Source organism: Bombus impatiens, unplaced genomic scaffold, assembly GCF_000188095.3.
Source record: "Bombus impatiens unplaced genomic scaffold, BIMP_2.2 scf_4016, whole genome shotgun sequence".
Lineage (NCBI taxonomy): Eukaryota > Metazoa > Arthropoda > Insecta > Hymenoptera > Apidae > Bombus > Bombus impatiens.
This window is the reverse complement of record NT_180435.1, coordinates 366,514-384,465: the sequence shown is the minus strand read 5'-3', so window position 1 is coordinate 384,465 and position 17,952 is coordinate 366,514. Positions and strand designations below refer to the sequence as shown.

The window sequence follows — 17,952 nt, the reverse complement described above, 5'->3', positions numbered from 1 at the left end:
TCGAGTCGAGTCGACGCTGGGCTTCATCCAGCCCTTCTCTCTTTAATTACATCCTCGTCGCAGCTTAAGACCGACTCACCGAACCGACCCTTCTCCTCCTCCTCCTCCTCCAGCCTCTTTTCCTACGTTTTTGCTGCCGCGCCGTACACCGGAACTCGACGCGACCGTTTCGAATCGCGACCGTGCGAGACTAAACCACCGAGAAAGAGACACCCTCTTGTCAACGGATCTTTTACCGCCGTTGCCTCGTTAGTCGAATGTTAATGAGAAAAATCTTCGTTATCCGACATTCGAGCGAAACGTTTGCACCGAACGGCTCTATCGTCCAACTATCGTAGGCGCGCGCGTGTCGTTCCTTCCTTCCCTTCGCCGGTTCTTCCGCTTCGAATAATAATTCTTCGGCGCCGTGCCGCGTGAACAAGACAATCCCGAACGAAGAGAACGCGTCTTTCATCTCCGTTCGGATGGAATTTGACCCATTGCGAGAGATCGGATTGTTTGCCGATTAGAAAAAGGTAGGGTGAAAGGACGGAGAACACGATGGCGGAGATAAAATACGTGGAAATTGGTGAAAAAGCGTGGTTCGATCTTAAACGAGGCTGCTCTGTACGAAGCGTGGTGCGGCGCAGTGACGCGTTCCAACGAATCCCAACAGTTCTCCTAACGACGTCGCATTCCATTACACCGCTTTAAATTCGTCACTTTAACTCGCGTTAACGTCGTTTCGTTACGCGACAACGCTACGATATTTCGTTTAGTCTGGAATTGAAAATTACTACCGCACGAACGCGTCCCAAAACGGCGCGGCGATTGCAACGTGAATATTTAATGCAACGGCAATCATTGGAATTCGGTTGGTAAATTAGCACCATATCGATTTCGCGTGTATGCAAAGGCACGGCCGGCCCACCGTCATACGTATAGCTAATTACGTATTTCCGGGACAATGGACGTAAAAATAATGGAGATAACGCGACGCGCGAAAGCGTAGACACTATCGAGGGCCGATCGAAACCGAACGATTCGACAAGGATTCTCCCTACCCCCGGTGCTCTTCGAACGGAAGATGGAAAATTTTCCCGTTTTCCGATTTATCCTTTCACCTGGAAACGGTTTATTGGCGAGCGATGCGTTCGAGTGGAAAGGAACGGGCTGAATTACGGAAGCGATAAAAAACTAACGGCGGCTAGGTGTCGGACTAAGTAATCGTGGACATAAAACATGCGACGGATTCCACTAACGAAAACCCGGCTCTTTCTCCGTCGTAATTAACGAGTCGAGCGGTAATCTACGACAACGGTGGAATTAACGGCAACCGTGAACGAACAGAAGCACGCATCGCGCGACGATACAGTTTGCATTCGGTGCAGCGGGCCTGGACCTTATCGAGACACACGCGCACGGACAAAGAGCAACTGCGACTTTCACGGATGTATCGATGACGCGTGATCGCGAAAATACTAGAAGCAGGGGCAGCGAGGAAGGGTGGAACGTGTGGCGAATCGGTGATTAGTCGTTATCGTAAAGAGGAGAATAAAATCTTGCAGCGACTTTACTGCAACCCACTGCGGATATTTCGTTTCCGGCTCGAGGAGGTCCAAATAGTCGGCGAATCGAAGTTGAAAAGCGCTGAAATCGCACTTTCTCGAGTACCTTTCCAGGAACGCGAGCGAGGAAAACGAGCGAGGCAGGCTACAAAAGCAAAAAGGGAGGACAGAATGGCAAGAAGGAGGGAAGGGAAGAGAAAGGGGGGAAAGGCGGTAAAAATGATTAGAGCTTATTGCCGTGCGTGCGGGCAACGAGAGTTCGCGGTCGCGGGTACAGTTACAAAGCTGTAAAACGATAAACCAGAGATCAACTGGAAATAATTAGACCGTTGCGAACGTTAGACGCCTTCGCGTCTCTTTGGTCGTTGTCCGGTGAACGCGGTAGGCGAGCACAATGCACGGGACGACTATGGACGGCTCGAACGTCGGACGCAACGACGTGACATTTGGAAGAATCGCGAGAAGCGAGAAGCGAGAAGCGAGAAGAGACGGAATCGAAGACGGTCAATTACGATACTCTTGGGAAATAACGATCCGTCGATAAGCGTCTTCGTCTCCGATGGAAAATGAGACGAGCACTCGAAGACGATATCGGCGTGCATTTATCAAAGAAGAATACGGCTTGTACGATGCTAGAGGGCGAAGAGGCTGCTGCTGCTGCGGCTACGGTTGGAGAGAAGGCGAAACAGAAACCGCAAGAGGGCAAGTTACACGGAGTGTGGAGGAAACGAGGAGGAAAAATGATGAGCCAGAAATAATTAGCGAGGTTGCAGAGCGCAGCCGACCGAACGCAGATGTGCCAAGTCTGTATGAAAAATTAATGACATCCCGTTCTCGGCAGTCTCTTTCCCCTCGCCGCCCCTAACCCTTTTTTACTTCCCTAGCGCCAAGTTTATTCCCTCTTCGCTATTTTTTTCTCTCCTTTTTACTTAAGCCCGGTTTCCCTTTATTGCCAACCCTCTTTTGACGATCTCGCGTGTCTCGACGAAATTTAGCCGCGCCACGATCCCCGATAGGCTCTATAATTATCCCGTTTTATCTTCATCAGGTAGGGTGGGTCTGGGGGAACAACTCGCGACCAAGGAAGCGATATAACCTTCGTTCAACCGTTTACTCCCAAGAACGTTTTCCATTCGAGGTCCGGCACACTCGAACCGCGGTTATTTATTCTTTCTATACTCCAACGCGTAGCGCTACCTTCTTCCTTTTAATCGCCGATTACCCTTTCTACCTGTTCCATTTGCCGCTTTCTACTCCGTGCCCGCTTCTACAATCTGTCACCTTCTTTTTTTATTTGTCTCCATTACGCGCGTCCATCATTTTTCCGTTTCCCTATTCTACGCCATCGCCTCGTCTCGTCTGGTCTCGTCTCGTCTCTTCTAGTCTCGTCTCGTCGCGTCTCGTCTCGCCATGTCAAAAATACGACATCGTTTTTCACATTTTTGCGCCGCACAACGATCGATAGGTTACATACGCGACGATGGCTCGATCTGCTGCTTCGTAACAACAGAAGCAACGATCGACGCTCGTAAACGCAGAATCACTGATGCGTTTAAAACGATCGCTCGCCCAGTTATCGCCTCTATATCGGAATGCGTTGCACGTTCTCTCTTCTTTGTCTTTGCCTACGCCGGAACAAACATTCCGGGCAAAACGTTTGCCCCTGCCCTACCCTCGTAAACCGAACTTGTTTGGTAAACTAGAAAGACCCAAGAGGAATCGTGGCGCGCCGACACGAAAATCAAAATTGTAGGTTTCCCGCGGACCGGATGCTTCGTTTAACGTGGCATGTATGCGCGATTCCCGAACGCCACCGCAAATGGACCGATGGAGAAACATTTACAGTTAATATTATCCCATTATAAAAGCAGCGACCATCCTGTCGCGTTCGACGGCCGACGTTATAACGTAGATATTGATAAACGAGAGAACTGACGCGTCTGTTCGGCATAATACGGATAATTTATGATCGCGAGAGCGCGACCGAGTTCCTCTTCTACTCGGCAATTAACTCGTCGATTTCTATACCCCGCGGATATCTTGCAAAAGCTCCGACGGCTTTTGATATGTCTCGGCTAGGCGCATCTTTTATTTATTTATGCTAATCCATTCTCTTCGGCGGATCGTCTTACCGCCAAGTTTACCATCTCCGAAAATTTCATATGTAATTCTTGCATCGTTCCTATACGCACGTCTTCGTTCTCGAGTATCGAAACGCTTGCCGGAAATGAGGTACGCTTTTGGTATTTTAGAAAAAGTTGTTCGAATCGCCAACAACTATCGATAAATTAGCTACCGTCAAGTATAATGTTGCACCAAGGTAGGATATCGATCGCCCCGATCAATTCTGACATTCGGAGGTTATAGGTTTTCTAGCGTGTTGGCGATGAACGCGATATTCCGATCGATCGTTCGTTTCCTTGACAGTTTGGGCCAATTATCGCAGCATGAAGTGGAACAGAGTCGCATACGCGATTTCCTTGACCTCGGTCGCACGAGACCTCTTTTATTTTTACCATCTTCGAATAGCAGCAATTAGCCGATGGGACTTAATTCCGGCATCGTCATCAGGATCGTGGCGCTCGGTAAATTTCACGAGTTGACTGGCGATCTCGGAATTCGTCCGTTTAATTATTATCTTTGCACCATTCGTGCTCCTTGACGCGAGATTTTTATTTTTCCGCTTTCCAACGACTTTTCGTCTTTCTCTTCCGTTGTTTCCCTTCCCCCGCTTCTCTTTTTCCCTCCCTCGTCGCAGACTCGCGCACCGGAACGCCATAAATTCTAGCCATCCTACTCTCTTGCTCACCACCCTTTTCCTCTTCCTCTTCCTCTTCCTGTTCCTCTTCCTTTTCCTTTTCCCCCTCGTTCCCTTCTTTGTACCTTTCGTTCTTCTCTTGCATGTCCCTTTTCGGCTCGTGCTCCTCGTTCCATCGCATTCATGTACGAGAAAAACCGCGACAATGCCGAAGAAACGGCAGAACGTAATTAGAAAAAGTGTCGTTTCTAAACCGTTCCTTTATATTCTTCGGCTCGTCCACTGCAAAGCGAATGTCAGCGTTCGCGTGTTTCGCTGGCTTTCCACGTTTCCACGTTTCTCTCCCTTCCGTGGGAAGATTATTTTCAGCCGGAGGTGTCGGCGAGGGCGCAAAGGCAGAGAGCAAGAGGATTTGCCGTTATCTGCGTGTATTCGCGGCGCAGATCGCAGATACTCGGCAGGCTGGAATCGACGCGAGACGAGGGTCGCGTGTCTATAACTAGAAGCTAGATAGATATCGAGAAAATCGCGGTTCTCAAAGCAGAAGGTAGTCGCAACTTCTCGCTGTAACAACTTTCTGCGTTTTCCTCCAAGCGAATTTCGTACGAAAGAATCGAGTTAAAATCGCGTAAAGCTACTCACCCTTCTGCCCGAGGAGCACGGCGATCAAGAGCAGCATAAAATCCATCGTCGGATACGTTCCTCGGTCGATCGGATCTCGAGATCGTGGACAACCTTCGCTTTCACCTATCCAGTGTCGGTGTTCGATTCTTCGATTTTCCTATTCCGCGTACTCAGTCCTCGACCCACATTCAATTCCTCCTTCTCAGCGGGCAACGACGATCGCTGACGATCTACCGCAAACACACACGTACGTACGTTCACAACACTGTGCAAACGATATTATCGTATTACCGAATGGGAAACGAGTCTTCCAAGGAGTCCGTCGCGCTACGATATCGCAAGATCGCTACAGCGAGTAAAAGGGGCGGAATCGTTGCGGCGGCTGTACCACTCTCGTCTTTGTTTCGGCCTACTTTTATCTGGCGACTTTTTAAGCGGCGGTTGAAGCCGACCTTACCGAACAACAGTCGCGAACGCCTCTTTTCACGCTGCTAATTCTTGCTTCGACGCCTCGCCACGAGAAACGGTCTCGTCCCCTGTGTCTCGGAATCATCTCTAACAGAAAGCGTGCTGGGGTAACCGAAAGCAAGAATTTCGCGTTTTCTTGGTCCGCGGCACGAACGAACGACGCTGTAAATGCGAAGAGAGACGCGTCGTCGCGCCCCGACCCTTCGTGCTATTGCATCTCGCACCCTCTCGTCGAGAGGGTTCCTCCTCGAGTTCGTTTAAAAGTCGTCTCGAGCGTTAAATACTTGTGGCCGGGATTTTGAAGTTTCCGCGATTTCCGAGTAGCGCCGCGTCATCCGATCTCTCGTTCGATAGCATCGCCGACGATAGTTTGGCACCGAGACAGGTCCGTTAAGAGGGCGGGTAATTTCCAGCGGAATCTCGTACGACGATCGCAACGTCGACGAAAAGTAACACGGTCGAGGATATTTCGGTTCGTTCGGACCCACTCGAGCAACCAAGAAATTCTCCGCGATCTCGGAGAGAAACGTTCGAGCCTCGAATTTCCCACAATTATCGTATATTTCGTCGCGGCCTTCTCGTTTGAACGATCGATCCGAGCGGCTGTGCGGCTCCGAAACGAATCGACAGAATTAACGAACAGTTCCGGGAATAACGCGGGACGTCGATACGGAAAATCTGGCTAGCTATTTTCGTTTCGAGGAACACCGAACGAGCAAGAGAGAGAGAGAGAGAGAGAGAGAGAGAGAGAGAGAGAGAGAGAGAGAGAGAGAGAGAGAGAGAGAGAGAGAGAGAGAGAGAGAGAGAGAGAGAGAGAGAGAGAGAGAGAGAGAGAGAGAGAGAGAGAGAGAGAGAGAGAGAGAGAGAGAGAGAGAGAGAGAGAGAGAGAGAGAGAGAGAGAGAGAGAGAGAGAGAGAGAGAGAGAGAGAGAGAGAGAGAGAGAGAGAGAGAGAGAGAGAGAGAGAGAGAGAGAGAGAGAGAGAGAGAGAGAGAGAGAGAGAGAGAGAGAGAGAGAGAGAGAGAGAGAGAGAGAGAGAGAGAGAGAGAGAGAGAGAGAGAGAGAGAGAGAGAGAGAGAGAGAGAGAGAGAGAGAGAGAGAGAGAGAGAGAGAGAGAGAGAGAGAGAGAGAGAGAGAGAGAGAGAGAGAGAGAGAGAGAGAGAGAGAGAGAGAGAGAGAGAGAGAGAGAGATAGAAGGGGGAAGGTGCGAGAGACGACTGGAGAAGGAAAGGGGCCGGTGTGGTGGAAAGAGAAAAACGAAAGTATGCCGGCGTACGGAAGGTACGGGTTTTAAATGCAACTTGTTGCAATCTCGCCGAAAGCTCCGAGCTCCTTCGACTAGGAACGCGCACGTGTGTCCTTCCCTCGGCGAGCACGCGTGTTCGAACACGGCAATCGACTGTAACGTCCGAAGATTGATCTCTCGCGACATTCGTCGACGAAATTTACGCGTGAATCCGCGAGTTTTTCTCGCGCACGAATCACACCGCGACGATACGTATAACCGTGTTCGATGTTCGATCTTTGCCGAGATCGTCGGCCGAACCGTCGTGGAAACTGCTACCGGAAGGGAAACGATGCAGGTCGTCTGCCGCGGACGGAACGAAATCTCGAGGTCGGCCAATACCTCGTGTAGACAAACAACGGCCGAATTATTAACCGAGGTAGGCGGATGTTTGCTCGACGATACCGGATCGCTTGGAATCGCTGGGAATCGCTCGGCCGATCCTTTGTTTTTCTCTCGTGACACGTGCACGAGAGCGGCCGTGAGCTGGACACATGCACACGCCGATTCGATTCTCTTTCGCTCTCCTCTCTTTCTCTCTCCTCGAACCTCCTCCCGTTTCCGACCGTGTGACGCGAATGCGTATTGATTTGACCGAGACTATTCCCTTTCGGATCCATTGAAAGAAGGGGTGGAGCGTGGTGGGTGTACCTTGGTTCGTTTATTTGTTGACATAATTGCAGCGACACGATCAATTCTTCACAGTCGGCTCCCTTTTACGTGACCAACCAGGCGATCGTTAGATCGATAATACACGGCCACGTCCGCCTCGTCGCGTCCGCCCGATTCCGTACCTACGCGAACCACGCTCGATTTGCTCGCACGTACTCCGTGATCCTTCGATCGCACGAGATTTCCCCCACCGCCGTGCTTAATCGAATTTCAAAGTTCTCACAGGGACTAAACGTTGATCTTCGATCGGGATTAAGAGCGGCTTACCGCAACGCCGTCGATAGCCGCTACTTCTGCCAAGGCTACTTCCGATTCATCGGCTACACACGACCGTTGTCCTCTCGTAAGCCAGCGCGATCCGGACAAGACGCGATCGATCGGTTGCGGATCGACGCGTGGAGAAGCGAGAAAGCGGAAAAAGAGCAAGTTGCAAACGTGGAACGTCGATCGCAACGACGACAGAGTATCAGGTACGAGACAAAGCGAACGGATCGATCGTGGAAGTTTCAGCGACGAGCGAGGAAGATCGAGAGTCCGTTCTAACGGCAGAGATCGAGAAGCCGCGAGATTCGAATTCGCAAAGGACGGTGCGAGGCCGACGACCGATGTCGTTCGCTTTCTATATCCGAATTTCCTGTTTGACGAGAGACAGGGGCGAGTGCGATTCGCATCGGTGAAGACGGGACGTGACGCGGCGCGACGCGGCGCGGCGTGACGGACCGATTCGAGGACCGTCTCGGAGGGAAAGTTCGCGTCGCGGATGGCCGATGCCGACTACGAAAGCTCGACGTCGCGCCAGTTGAGGACTGTGCGCCGGTAGGTCGCATACCTGGGCGCGTGCGCGTTACGAGTCGAGCAGGTGCGAAATGCACGCGGCTGTCTATACCGAAAGCTCTGACACGCGCGTGCAACGACACCGAGCGACGTGCAACCACGGTTACGATCCGAACTTTGCTTTTCGACGTTCGATCGAATCTTTGTCGGTACGCGGATAATACGAAGCCGCCATAAGCTGCGCGAGACGGAGATGGTCTCGATGGCCTTTCGTTCGTCGAGTATTTTTTCGAAGCATTCGAAGACAGCGACGTCGAGTCGATACGAGTAGAGTATTTTTGCGATATTTTTGTTCGATCGAGTGGCGCGAAACGACGATCAACTTTAACTTCGTTTCTCGTTCGGCCGTTCGCGATATGTTTTTTAAACGATAATAGATACAACAGCACGTTTCGTAATTATCAATATCCAGTAGCGTTCGCTAACCAGTCCTCGTACAACGCCGGTCGATACGAAACAACAATTAATTCCACTCTGATTGTTATTAGTATTCACGGCTTTGGCAACGTGTTCCATTTCCGATCGGGTTGGTCGAGGTTTTTCGCACGGCAAATTGAAAGTAATACGAAACGTTACGGAATTTCGAATCGATGCGACTTAGCGAAGGTGCGCTGATAAAAACACGACGATAAGCGTTCCGCGTAAATTTTGACTCTCGCCCCCGAAATCCCGGACACGTACGTAGTTTTGCATGGCCGGTAATTCTATGCATTCGCTGTTCGTGATCCTGTAAATGTAGCAGATCAGAGAGAAGTAACGACCTGAATCGTGCATTCGATTAATTGTTCGCAAGATCGAAGAGAAACGTAGAGGCCGATAGGCGAAACAATTATTCCGTTGTTCCGCTATGCCGGGAAAAGCCGATGCGCACGAATGGATTCGAGGGGTACTTTAAAGGCGATAATAAGCTCGGTCGTTCGTAAACGCGTGCCGCGGGGAAATCTTCGTAAATGGAAAAAAGAGGGGAAATTAACTTTCTACCGTTTTCTTCCCTCGACGATCCGTCCACGGAGCGAGATCTCCGCTTTCTGCTCGGCAAAAGGAGCGCGTTTGCCGGCACCGTTGCGGAATCTCACGGCCCGGCCGTTACAGCTACGAATGCAGTAGATCCAGCCGACATAAAAATTTCTTTCCAACGGGATAATCGTTTTTTCCCTGCTTCTCTAGGCTTCGTTCTCCTCCACTTTCCTTCACTTTGTTCCGCAAACTGAAACTGACGCAACAGCCAATTTCGTTCGTTACGGTAACGATAACGGTAATTGTTAACCGTGCGCGTTCTACATGCGGCGAGTAGTGGACGACGAAGGGCAGGAGGATACTCTCTCGTTCTCGAGATCAAAAAGCTGCTCTTCCTCTCGATGAGTAGCGACCGCTTCGCTTCGCTGCTCGCCGGTATCGTTTTTCTGTCGAACTCGCGGACAAACGTCGAAGCCCGAACCCAGACGTCAACGTCGAGACACCTGCAAAAATGAAGAGAGCACAAATTTTCTTTATGTGTATGGGTCGGCGATCGTAGTTCTCTCGTAATTTTCTCATAATTTTCTCGTAATCTTCCAGGAGGATACACCTTTTACTCGCTAGAAGGGGAGGTTGATAGTTTCCAGTTTTGCAACGATTATCGTAATTCGACAAACGCGCGTTATTTTGTTATTTCTTGCGTAACGCTCGGATCAAATAACCGACTCGAATAACGCCGGCGTGTTACTTTCTCTCGATGCACCTAAAGTACGCGATACTTTTTCACTCTTTGCGTTATCGCGTCAAAGACTAATGGTGTCATGTAATTAGACTGCGGATTTTTATGCAATTTGCCCGCTTTTATAAAGGGAACGGAAGAAGCGACGAACACGCGTAGCGGACGTGTACGCGGCAGGTGAAAATAATTTGTTTCGCTTAGAAAAGATCGTTACGAGTAGAATGCACTTGGAATATTTTATACATCGTGGCACGAGAAAAAGGTACACGGCAAGTTTGATCGTTCCGTGCAAAGTTGAAGATTGAGTTTTAAGACGTCGAAGGGTGAAACGGTGACTCAAAGAACCCGGTTACTCTATGCGATAATACGTTTTGTCGCACAATCAACAGATACCCGGGTAAAATCGTTATATCTCGGCATTGAAGAGGGAAGGTTGGTAGGAACGCGAAGAAACACAGTGGAACACGTCGAAATCCTGTTCCCTTTATGCTCGTTGCGGTGCTCCTTTGAAAACAGTTGCGGTACAAATCCCAGTTCGTAGGTATAGACGATAAATTCCATTGTGGTTTGCAACGGATTGAGAAGACAGCGAAATTGTTTTCGCTGAAAACCGCGCATATGGTCGAGCCAACGATTTGCGGTTACGCCATCAAAGACGTTGTACTTTGGCCAGCAGCTTCTACGAAATTGGCGTAAATCGATTATCCGTTCATTAATCGACCCACGCGCGCACGATAAACGATCGAGTCCGCGAGCCGGGGAAATGGTAGGACGGACGCTCGGAAATTACGTCGAAATACCAGTTTGAGAGAGACGGACGCAAAATCGTATACGTCTTTCTTATTGGCGGTTCGTCCGAATATCGACGCGTTCCACCTCTCCCTCCGTTCTCCTTTTCGTTTTCGTTCTCGTTCTGGTTCTCGGCGGTGCGGCCGTCGTTGCATCTACCGAGATATTGCTCGCCACCGCTGCCTCCTACGCCAACCAGACGTTTGCTTAGCCAACGGCAGACCGTGATCGTTCTTTGTTAAAATCCTGCTTATCTTCGAATGAATAATTCATCGTCTCGTTTATCTTTTCGCGGCGGTGGAGCTCCGCGAAACGGTCAACGTTAAAAATAAAATTAACATAAAACGAGGCCAGAAATGTGATTTAAGACGCGTAAAAAACTCCTTTGCCGGCTAGACCTCGGTTGAGAAACGGGACGCTAAAGTTCACCGGTTCACCGGTTCGCTCGCTGTTGCGATCAATTTCCAGTCGCTGGACTACATACAAACGTAAATAAGCCAGTCGAAAGTATAAATAAACAAATGTAACGTAAATAAAGAAGTAAAGGAGAATGTAAATAAATAAATCGATATGCCATAACCCGCACGCGATATCGTGTCGCGTTTTTTTCAAATTCTCACGATGGATCGCGATCAGAGAACGACGACGTCTCGCTCTGTAACCGTTACTTGAAGCGATCGAACGCGCGTCGATATAAATTGAAATCTCGTGGCACGCGCGTATCGATTTCAACGACCATCCGGTGTAATTAGCGAATTACAGCAGTGGCCAGCTGCGCGTTAAATGGCGCGAAACGGTAACACGACGTGCTGGCCGTGTAACAAGAACAACGCGCGGCCTGGACGCGTGCGTTGCCTTCTCTCAGACAGATTGCGATGCAGTCTGAAAGCGTTCGATCGACGTTTCGAACGAATCGCGAAGCAATTCCTTCTCGCCGACAAACTTCCGTAAGTGTAACGCGCGTTCGTACGTAGCAGCTCGCGCGCTACTTAACCCGAATAAATAGGAATGTTCCGCGTCTGCTGGAAGATAGTATCGACCATCCTTTCCAGCTCGTCGCACTGGCAAACTCCTCCCCTTACACCTTCCCCGACTTCTGCCCTTCTCTCTCGTTGCTAGGTTTCTCTCGCTTTCTCGTTGGGCGCTCGCTCGCGCCCTCCGTCTCAAGCCCTGTTGCACCACCTCGAGCAACCTGACCGTCTGAAACGTAACCTGGCGGGCGGAAGGGGCGCGAAGGGACGGACGACCGGAGACCGAACTCGAGGGTGTAGCTTTCACGACCTTTCCAGGCTACGGAGTTAATATTTATCGAGGCTGCCTGTAATTTTCTTGGGAGCCGGCTGCTGCGTACCCCCTCGCCGATGTTGCCCGGGATGGAACTAGAGGGAAGAGAAAATAATTAAGGTAACTTCGACCAATCCTCGTGTATTCGGCGCTACGATATTTCTTTTTCCAGCTCTTGGTCGACCGAGACGCTTTCCATTCAACGAGCAGGCCCGATGGATCGTTCCGGCGAGATCGTTCAAATTATTGACTTTGCCTCGTACCTTTCTTTTCTACCCGAGCCGAGTAATCGAGAGACTGGTTCGCGAATTCTACGACTTCGCGTACGTTCAGCACGCGCTCGTGCCTCGTCTTCTTCTCTCCCTCGGAATCGATTCCTGTTTGCACAGGTATCGGGAACATTGTTTTCTTTTTTCTCGCTCTTTCGCTCGTTCATCGACGTGCGTTGCCGCGGGATACCAAACGGCGCGGTTCCGTTCCATCCATCGGCGTTTGCTTCGAGCACGAATCTAAGCTCTTCTCCGATAGAAAGAAGACACACAGTCGCTCCATCGCGAAACATATCCACGATCGTCGTACACCACCAGGCTACGTAACTACGATACACGACCGAGTATGAGAATAATCCCTCGCGTTTCATTACACGCACCATGTAGTAGCCAACGCGGCTAGAAAAGTGAAAACTAGTTACGAAGCACGAGGGTATCAACAAGTTCGCTCGTTTCGACGGCGAACAATGACAGGCTGAAGGAAAGCGGGAGGCACGAGGCTGGAGGCACGAGGCACGAGGCACGAGGCACGAGGCACGAGGAACGGCACTCGAGACTAGAGTCGCTACCTACGGTTCTCGTTGTATTTCTGCTCGCTGCCTGCTGCTTGATTTACAACGTAACGCGAACGCGTTTGCTATCGGCCACGATATTCCCACCTGCCTCTCTCGATTAATCGGTCCACCCTGTCGCGGTGTTAATTTATAGGCGTGCCGATCGGTTGGCGCGAATTGTCAACAAGTGGCCGATTCCCTGCGAGCAGAACGCAAGGCGAAAACCGACGGTGTAACGCGAATTCCGATTCCATCTTTTTCTCTCGAATCGGCCGCGCGGTTCCGAAATCCTCGCTCCTGGCTTCGGTTCACCTAGTTACACTGACATCGATCGTGCCACGGGGTCGAAATAAAGCGAACAAAAAAAGCCAGAGCGGCAGCAGCAGGAAGGGAAAAAGCGAAAAAGGGAATAAAAATTAACGGTAAAACGAAGGTTCTTGGAACGGAGCGATGTTGGGTTGGCGATCCTCTGGGAGGCCGAAAATGCACTTTTTATCGCGCTACATCTCGTATGCGGCGCAGTATCAGGCCCGCGCATACATATTTCCTAGCACGTTTGCCGCACGTAGCTCGTTCTACGGCCACGTCCCTCGTTCTCGATCGTCTCCTACGGCTAGGTAAACGTGCAAGGTCGACCGTGCTCCCGCCTTTACGAAGTATCGAAGAATCAACGAACCGTTCCACGAGAAGACAGAAGCGACCAGGTCCTGGTAACCGCTCGAGCCCACGACTCGACACGCTCTCTCCTAAAATTCTCCGTAGATCTCGCAAGCGACGCTGCTGTTCGCGCAAAAAAGACCACGAGTGGCGACGTCCGCTTGGGACAAGTTTTTCTTCGGGAAACACGTACACCGGAGTATATTAATCCAGCCAGAGGGCAAGAAAGTACGAGAGAAGTAAAGTCTTTTTGCGGTGGCCTCGTTCGGAGGGGAGCAAGCAGTGCCATCGGATCTTCCGGTAGCGCGCCCGGCATTCCCAGTGTACGGCGACAAGAAGATTAAGCGGCTTCTCTTCGCCGAGCCGTCCCTTCCGGCATTTAGTCGCTGTCGAAAGAACAGGAGAATCCGGGGGGACCTCCAGACCGGAGACGTACATATTTCCAAGCTGATAGGCTGTGGATCCATTTATCTGTACCATTTTTAAGCAACAAGCCCGTTGTGCTACGTCTACGAGATTATGGCAAGTCCAGGCAAACGAACGCGGTTCCGATTGGTTTCACGATTCGTACGATCCTAAAGATCCGGCACGTCTCTGTGCGAAAGTCTACTGCGCATTTTTGGATCGCTTTAGAATTCGACTAGCCTGTGCTAGAATCCGACAGCGCGAATTAAAGCGATCCGAGGGGATTAAAGCGACCGGCGAGAAATTCAGGCTAACGCGACGGAGAAGAAGGGGGAAATTGGGTGACAAAAAAAAAATAGCTTGTAATCGATAAAACAAAGAAATAAATAGTTCGATTCGTTAACGTTTTCTCTAGTTTTGGAAAAAAGATTTATGGAATCCGTTTTAAACTCGATTAAAAATCAAGACGTCGCACCTTTGACTCGGCAACGCATGCTGTTCTTAATGACTTATACGCGACGCAATTTCCAGCTCGAGTCGGTGGAACGCACACCGCACCAGCACCAGTCTTTAATCAATTATGCAAATGATTTGCGGACTGCCGCTGTACTTCCTTCCCCTTGCGTCACGAGGACGCGCAATCCAGAGTTCCCTTTCCCTTTGTAGCCGACATCCCCCGTGAACCATACCTCCTGGCCGAATACTCGTCTCATTCCCGTCCCATAGCAACATCGCGTGCTTTCCGCCGCTTCTTTCGTTTTACTCCTCGCCAAAACTCGCGACTTGTTTATTAAAACTTTCGAATTAACTCGTTTTAGACACGTTCGTTTTCTACTTTAGTCGGCCGCGATATATTATTTAGCGGTTCTCTCTCTCTCTCTCTCTCTCCCTCTCTCTTCCCCGTGGAATTTCCAGGTAAAATACACGGACCGTTTTCTCCCTTTTCTCTCTCGCCTAGTCAGTGACCGGCCGTGACTCTCGTATACAAACCGCCTAACCACCGTCATCATCCGCCGGCTCTGCCAACGCAGTTTTGCTTTACACGCGTATAACCTTTTCGTATCTCCGGTCTCTCTTCCGCTTCGCATCCGTTCTCGTTTCCACCTTTCCTTCTAGTTGCTGGTTGCTTGCTCGCCGAGCCGCCCCAGCCTCGCTCGCCCGCCACGTTCCTCTCTCTAACGAGTTATGTTTCGCGCCCTCGTCGCGAAAGTTCGGATACGAGATTACCGTGCTGGTCGGCTCTCGAGCTTCGTTGCCGATATTATGGAAAACGCGAGAGGCAAAGTCGCGAGAGCTCGATGCCAGAAAACGAAGGAGAGGGAAACGGGTCCGGGAATACCCTCGATTTTCTCTCTCTCTCTTTTCTCTATTGGAGACGAACATCCCCTTTTTCGAAGGAACGAGATTTAATACACGCTCGATGCCGCTGCTATCGTTACGAGGAAGCATCGATGTATCGATAAGAAACAAGATGCGCGTATTTATATTGGCAATGCCGGAGAGCTGGCTCGTAGTTTCCGTTAACAATGGCGATATCCTGCGAAAGCAAAAGTGCATAGATATCGAAATATGCGGGCGAACTGGAGTGTATCGATAACAAACTAGCGCCGTCGATGCTGCCGCGAATACGCTTGCCTGGGAACGTTGCGAAGACGTCCCGGAGAAAATCCTGAAACGGCCTCTCGAGTGTCGAACGAGAGCGAGGAAAAATATCGTCGCGTTTCGCAGCGTTCCGCCGAGACGCGAGTCATCCGATTAATCGCATTCACCGTCGCGCTAACCGACAGCATTTTCTCGACGAGTTGCATGCAGCGAAGAACGGCGGATGTCGTCGAGTTTGGAGAAAAAGCGCGACCGAGATGTCGCGAAAGTACGAAGACGGCTTCCACGTGTATTTCTCGGGTTAAAACGCGCGGCGTATGCACGTCGCGTTTCGTGCTTCTCCTGTTTCGCTCACGCTACCTTTGGGACTCGGTTGCAGGGGTAACCGGACGAGGATCGTCGGCAAAGGAGGGAAGAACGCGTTACGTCGGCTGCCATCATTTTTTAAACGTTACACGATAAACAGTTACGCTGCCCTTTCATAAGTTACGGGCGTTATGTGCGCACGTACAATGGCTAGAATATCAGACGAGCGAACGTAACGATTCGCGCTTTTTATAGAACCGGCTGAACGGCGTATTCGTCTAGTATTTTAGTCGACCGTCGAGCCATCGAGAACGGCTGCAAATAGATCTTTGTTAGGGCAGAAGTCGGTTGATCGGTATGCTACGTAATGTCACGGGTCAGTGTTGTATTATTCAAGCCATCCTTTTCTCTCGCACTATCGCTTTTACGTTACTTTTTCGCCCGAGATTTTAGCCGCTCCAGTTTCGCTTATTTCGCAATTACCGAATATTTATGGAAAGCGGAAACTCGAGAGACGCGCGTACAATCTGTACACGCGCTAGACAGATAGATGGATGGATTCAAGTAGGATGCAGTTTGGAAAGTAGGATCGCGTGGCAAAGTGTGAGCAACGAGGGTGGGCAGGGGGAGACGTTTGCTACGAAAACGAGAGCAGAATAATCGTTATCAAAGTTTCGCGCCGATTCCAGAATGAATCGGGAACTGGCTGACCAAGATCCGACAAACTGCAGCGGAAGTCGAGTCGGTGAGTCGGTCCGAGGGAACTTCCCATCGAATTAGAGAAAAGTGTTCTCGTGGCGTCCTGTGCACACTCGCTACGACAAAGTTCTCCGTTAATCTCCTGGAAACCCCTACGGGTCTCGATTTATCGACGATATCCGATACGCGCAGCTTCTTCCTCCGATTTATTCCACCCTTCCTCCTTCTGTATCCACTTCGCTCTCCCTTGTCCAACCAACGACCCACTTCCACTTTTCGCTATCCTCTCTTTCGCTTCGTAATACACCTAGATCAGACGTTTTACAAGGAATTCGTTGTCCGTTTCGGTAAATCGTACCGCTCTTGTCTCTAGAATACACGGAATATCAACGTTTCGCCGTGAAACAACGCGACATTCTGCCAGCGGATGCATCGTATCCGCGTTGGCGAAACAAGAAAAATGAATCGTCGAAGAGACGGGCAAAGACTCGATCGAAACGATGGATCGATGGTCGCGCCGCGAACATCCTGCAACGATCGTATCGCTTTAAGTTTAGACACGATACACGAGAAACTCGAAGTTTATTAATTCTTCTTGTTACGAGAAGATTCGGTCAAGTATCGGCGAAGGGAAGCACGGGAAGGAGCAAAGTCGACAATGTTGGTCGATGTGACGATGAGGAAACGAGGAATTGGAAAAACCGCTCGAATCAGGTCCGCTCTCGACTCATTACTTTGAATTATTCGAATAATATTTTCCTGTCTGGCTGAGAAATCAATGCGTCTACCCAGGCGATGCATAATTCATGGCATAGTATCGGACAGATGGAAGATTAATAGGCCTGATCAGACGCTCTCTAATCGAACGCTTACCGCCTACTTTCTTTCTTTCTCCCTTGCACCTTGCATCCGTTTCCTACTTCTCCTTCCCTTTTCGTTTATCTCTTTCGGAAGCTGTCTCGCATCCTGCGATAAAATCGATGGATAGCCTCCGGAGGGGACGAATTCCAATGATCTCGAGATTTTCCTATTCGGTCCTCGCAACTATTACGAACCACTTAGTAATTTGAATCTTCAAAGATTTTCTTCTACGTTATATCTCAGTTTCTCGTACGAAAAGCTTTGTCCCATAGATAAACGAGAAAATTTTCCTCGACGCGAGGTGTCGTCTCCCCTCTTCTCGACGCAGCTTTACTTCGACGAACGTCAGGTTCCTCGGTTTGTCCCGGCGCCGAAATTCGTCTTCGCTTCGCGAACGGTAAAACGCGAATTAAACGGTTAGGTTGTATACAGTGGGTCGTTCGATTTGTAGCGCGACTCAGGCAACGCGACGCGACGTTCGTAAATGTCGCTCGGCCTCGATATTCGTCTCGCGTCGAATATAAAGTCGCGCGAAGACGAACGAAAGCGTAACGCGAAAACCGCCGTACGGATAAAAAGTTAGCAGCGTTTGCTGGAGAAAGTTTCCCTCGCGATTTCCGCATAGTTCGAGGGTCGCGAGTCGA

At 50.2% G+C, this 17,952-nt stretch overlaps 2 protein-coding genes across 9 annotated transcripts in view; one reads left to right on the top strand and one right to left on the bottom strand.

Moving 5' to 3' along the window:
• Window positions 1–17,952, bottom strand: part of LOC100744512 — a 148,248-nt gene that overhangs the window by 40,256 nt on the left and 90,040 nt on the right. For 2 of the 8 annotated variants that reach the window (XM_033324607.1, XM_033324608.1), the window contains 2 exons: window positions 9,168–9,646; window positions 4,948–5,159 (listed from right to left, as the gene is read on the bottom strand). The exons of 2 other annotated variants lie outside the window; for them this stretch is intronic. In XM_033324607.1, coding sequence (XP_033180498.1) covers window positions 4,948–4,993 — 46 coding nt within the window. In that variant the 5' untranslated portion in view covers window positions 4,994–5,159; window positions 9,168–9,646. 4 more of the 8 variants (XM_033324606.1, XM_033324610.1, XM_033324611.1 and 1 more) reach the window with 4 other exon arrangements.
• Window positions 16,778–17,952, top strand: part of LOC100749384 (opsin, blue-sensitive) — a 12,181-nt gene continuing 11,006 nt past the window's right edge. The window contains exon 1 of the mRNA XM_003494875.3: window positions 16,778–16,794. The gene's annotated coding sequence lies outside the window, so the exon portion shown is untranslated. The remainder of the gene's footprint in view (window positions 16,795–17,952) is intronic.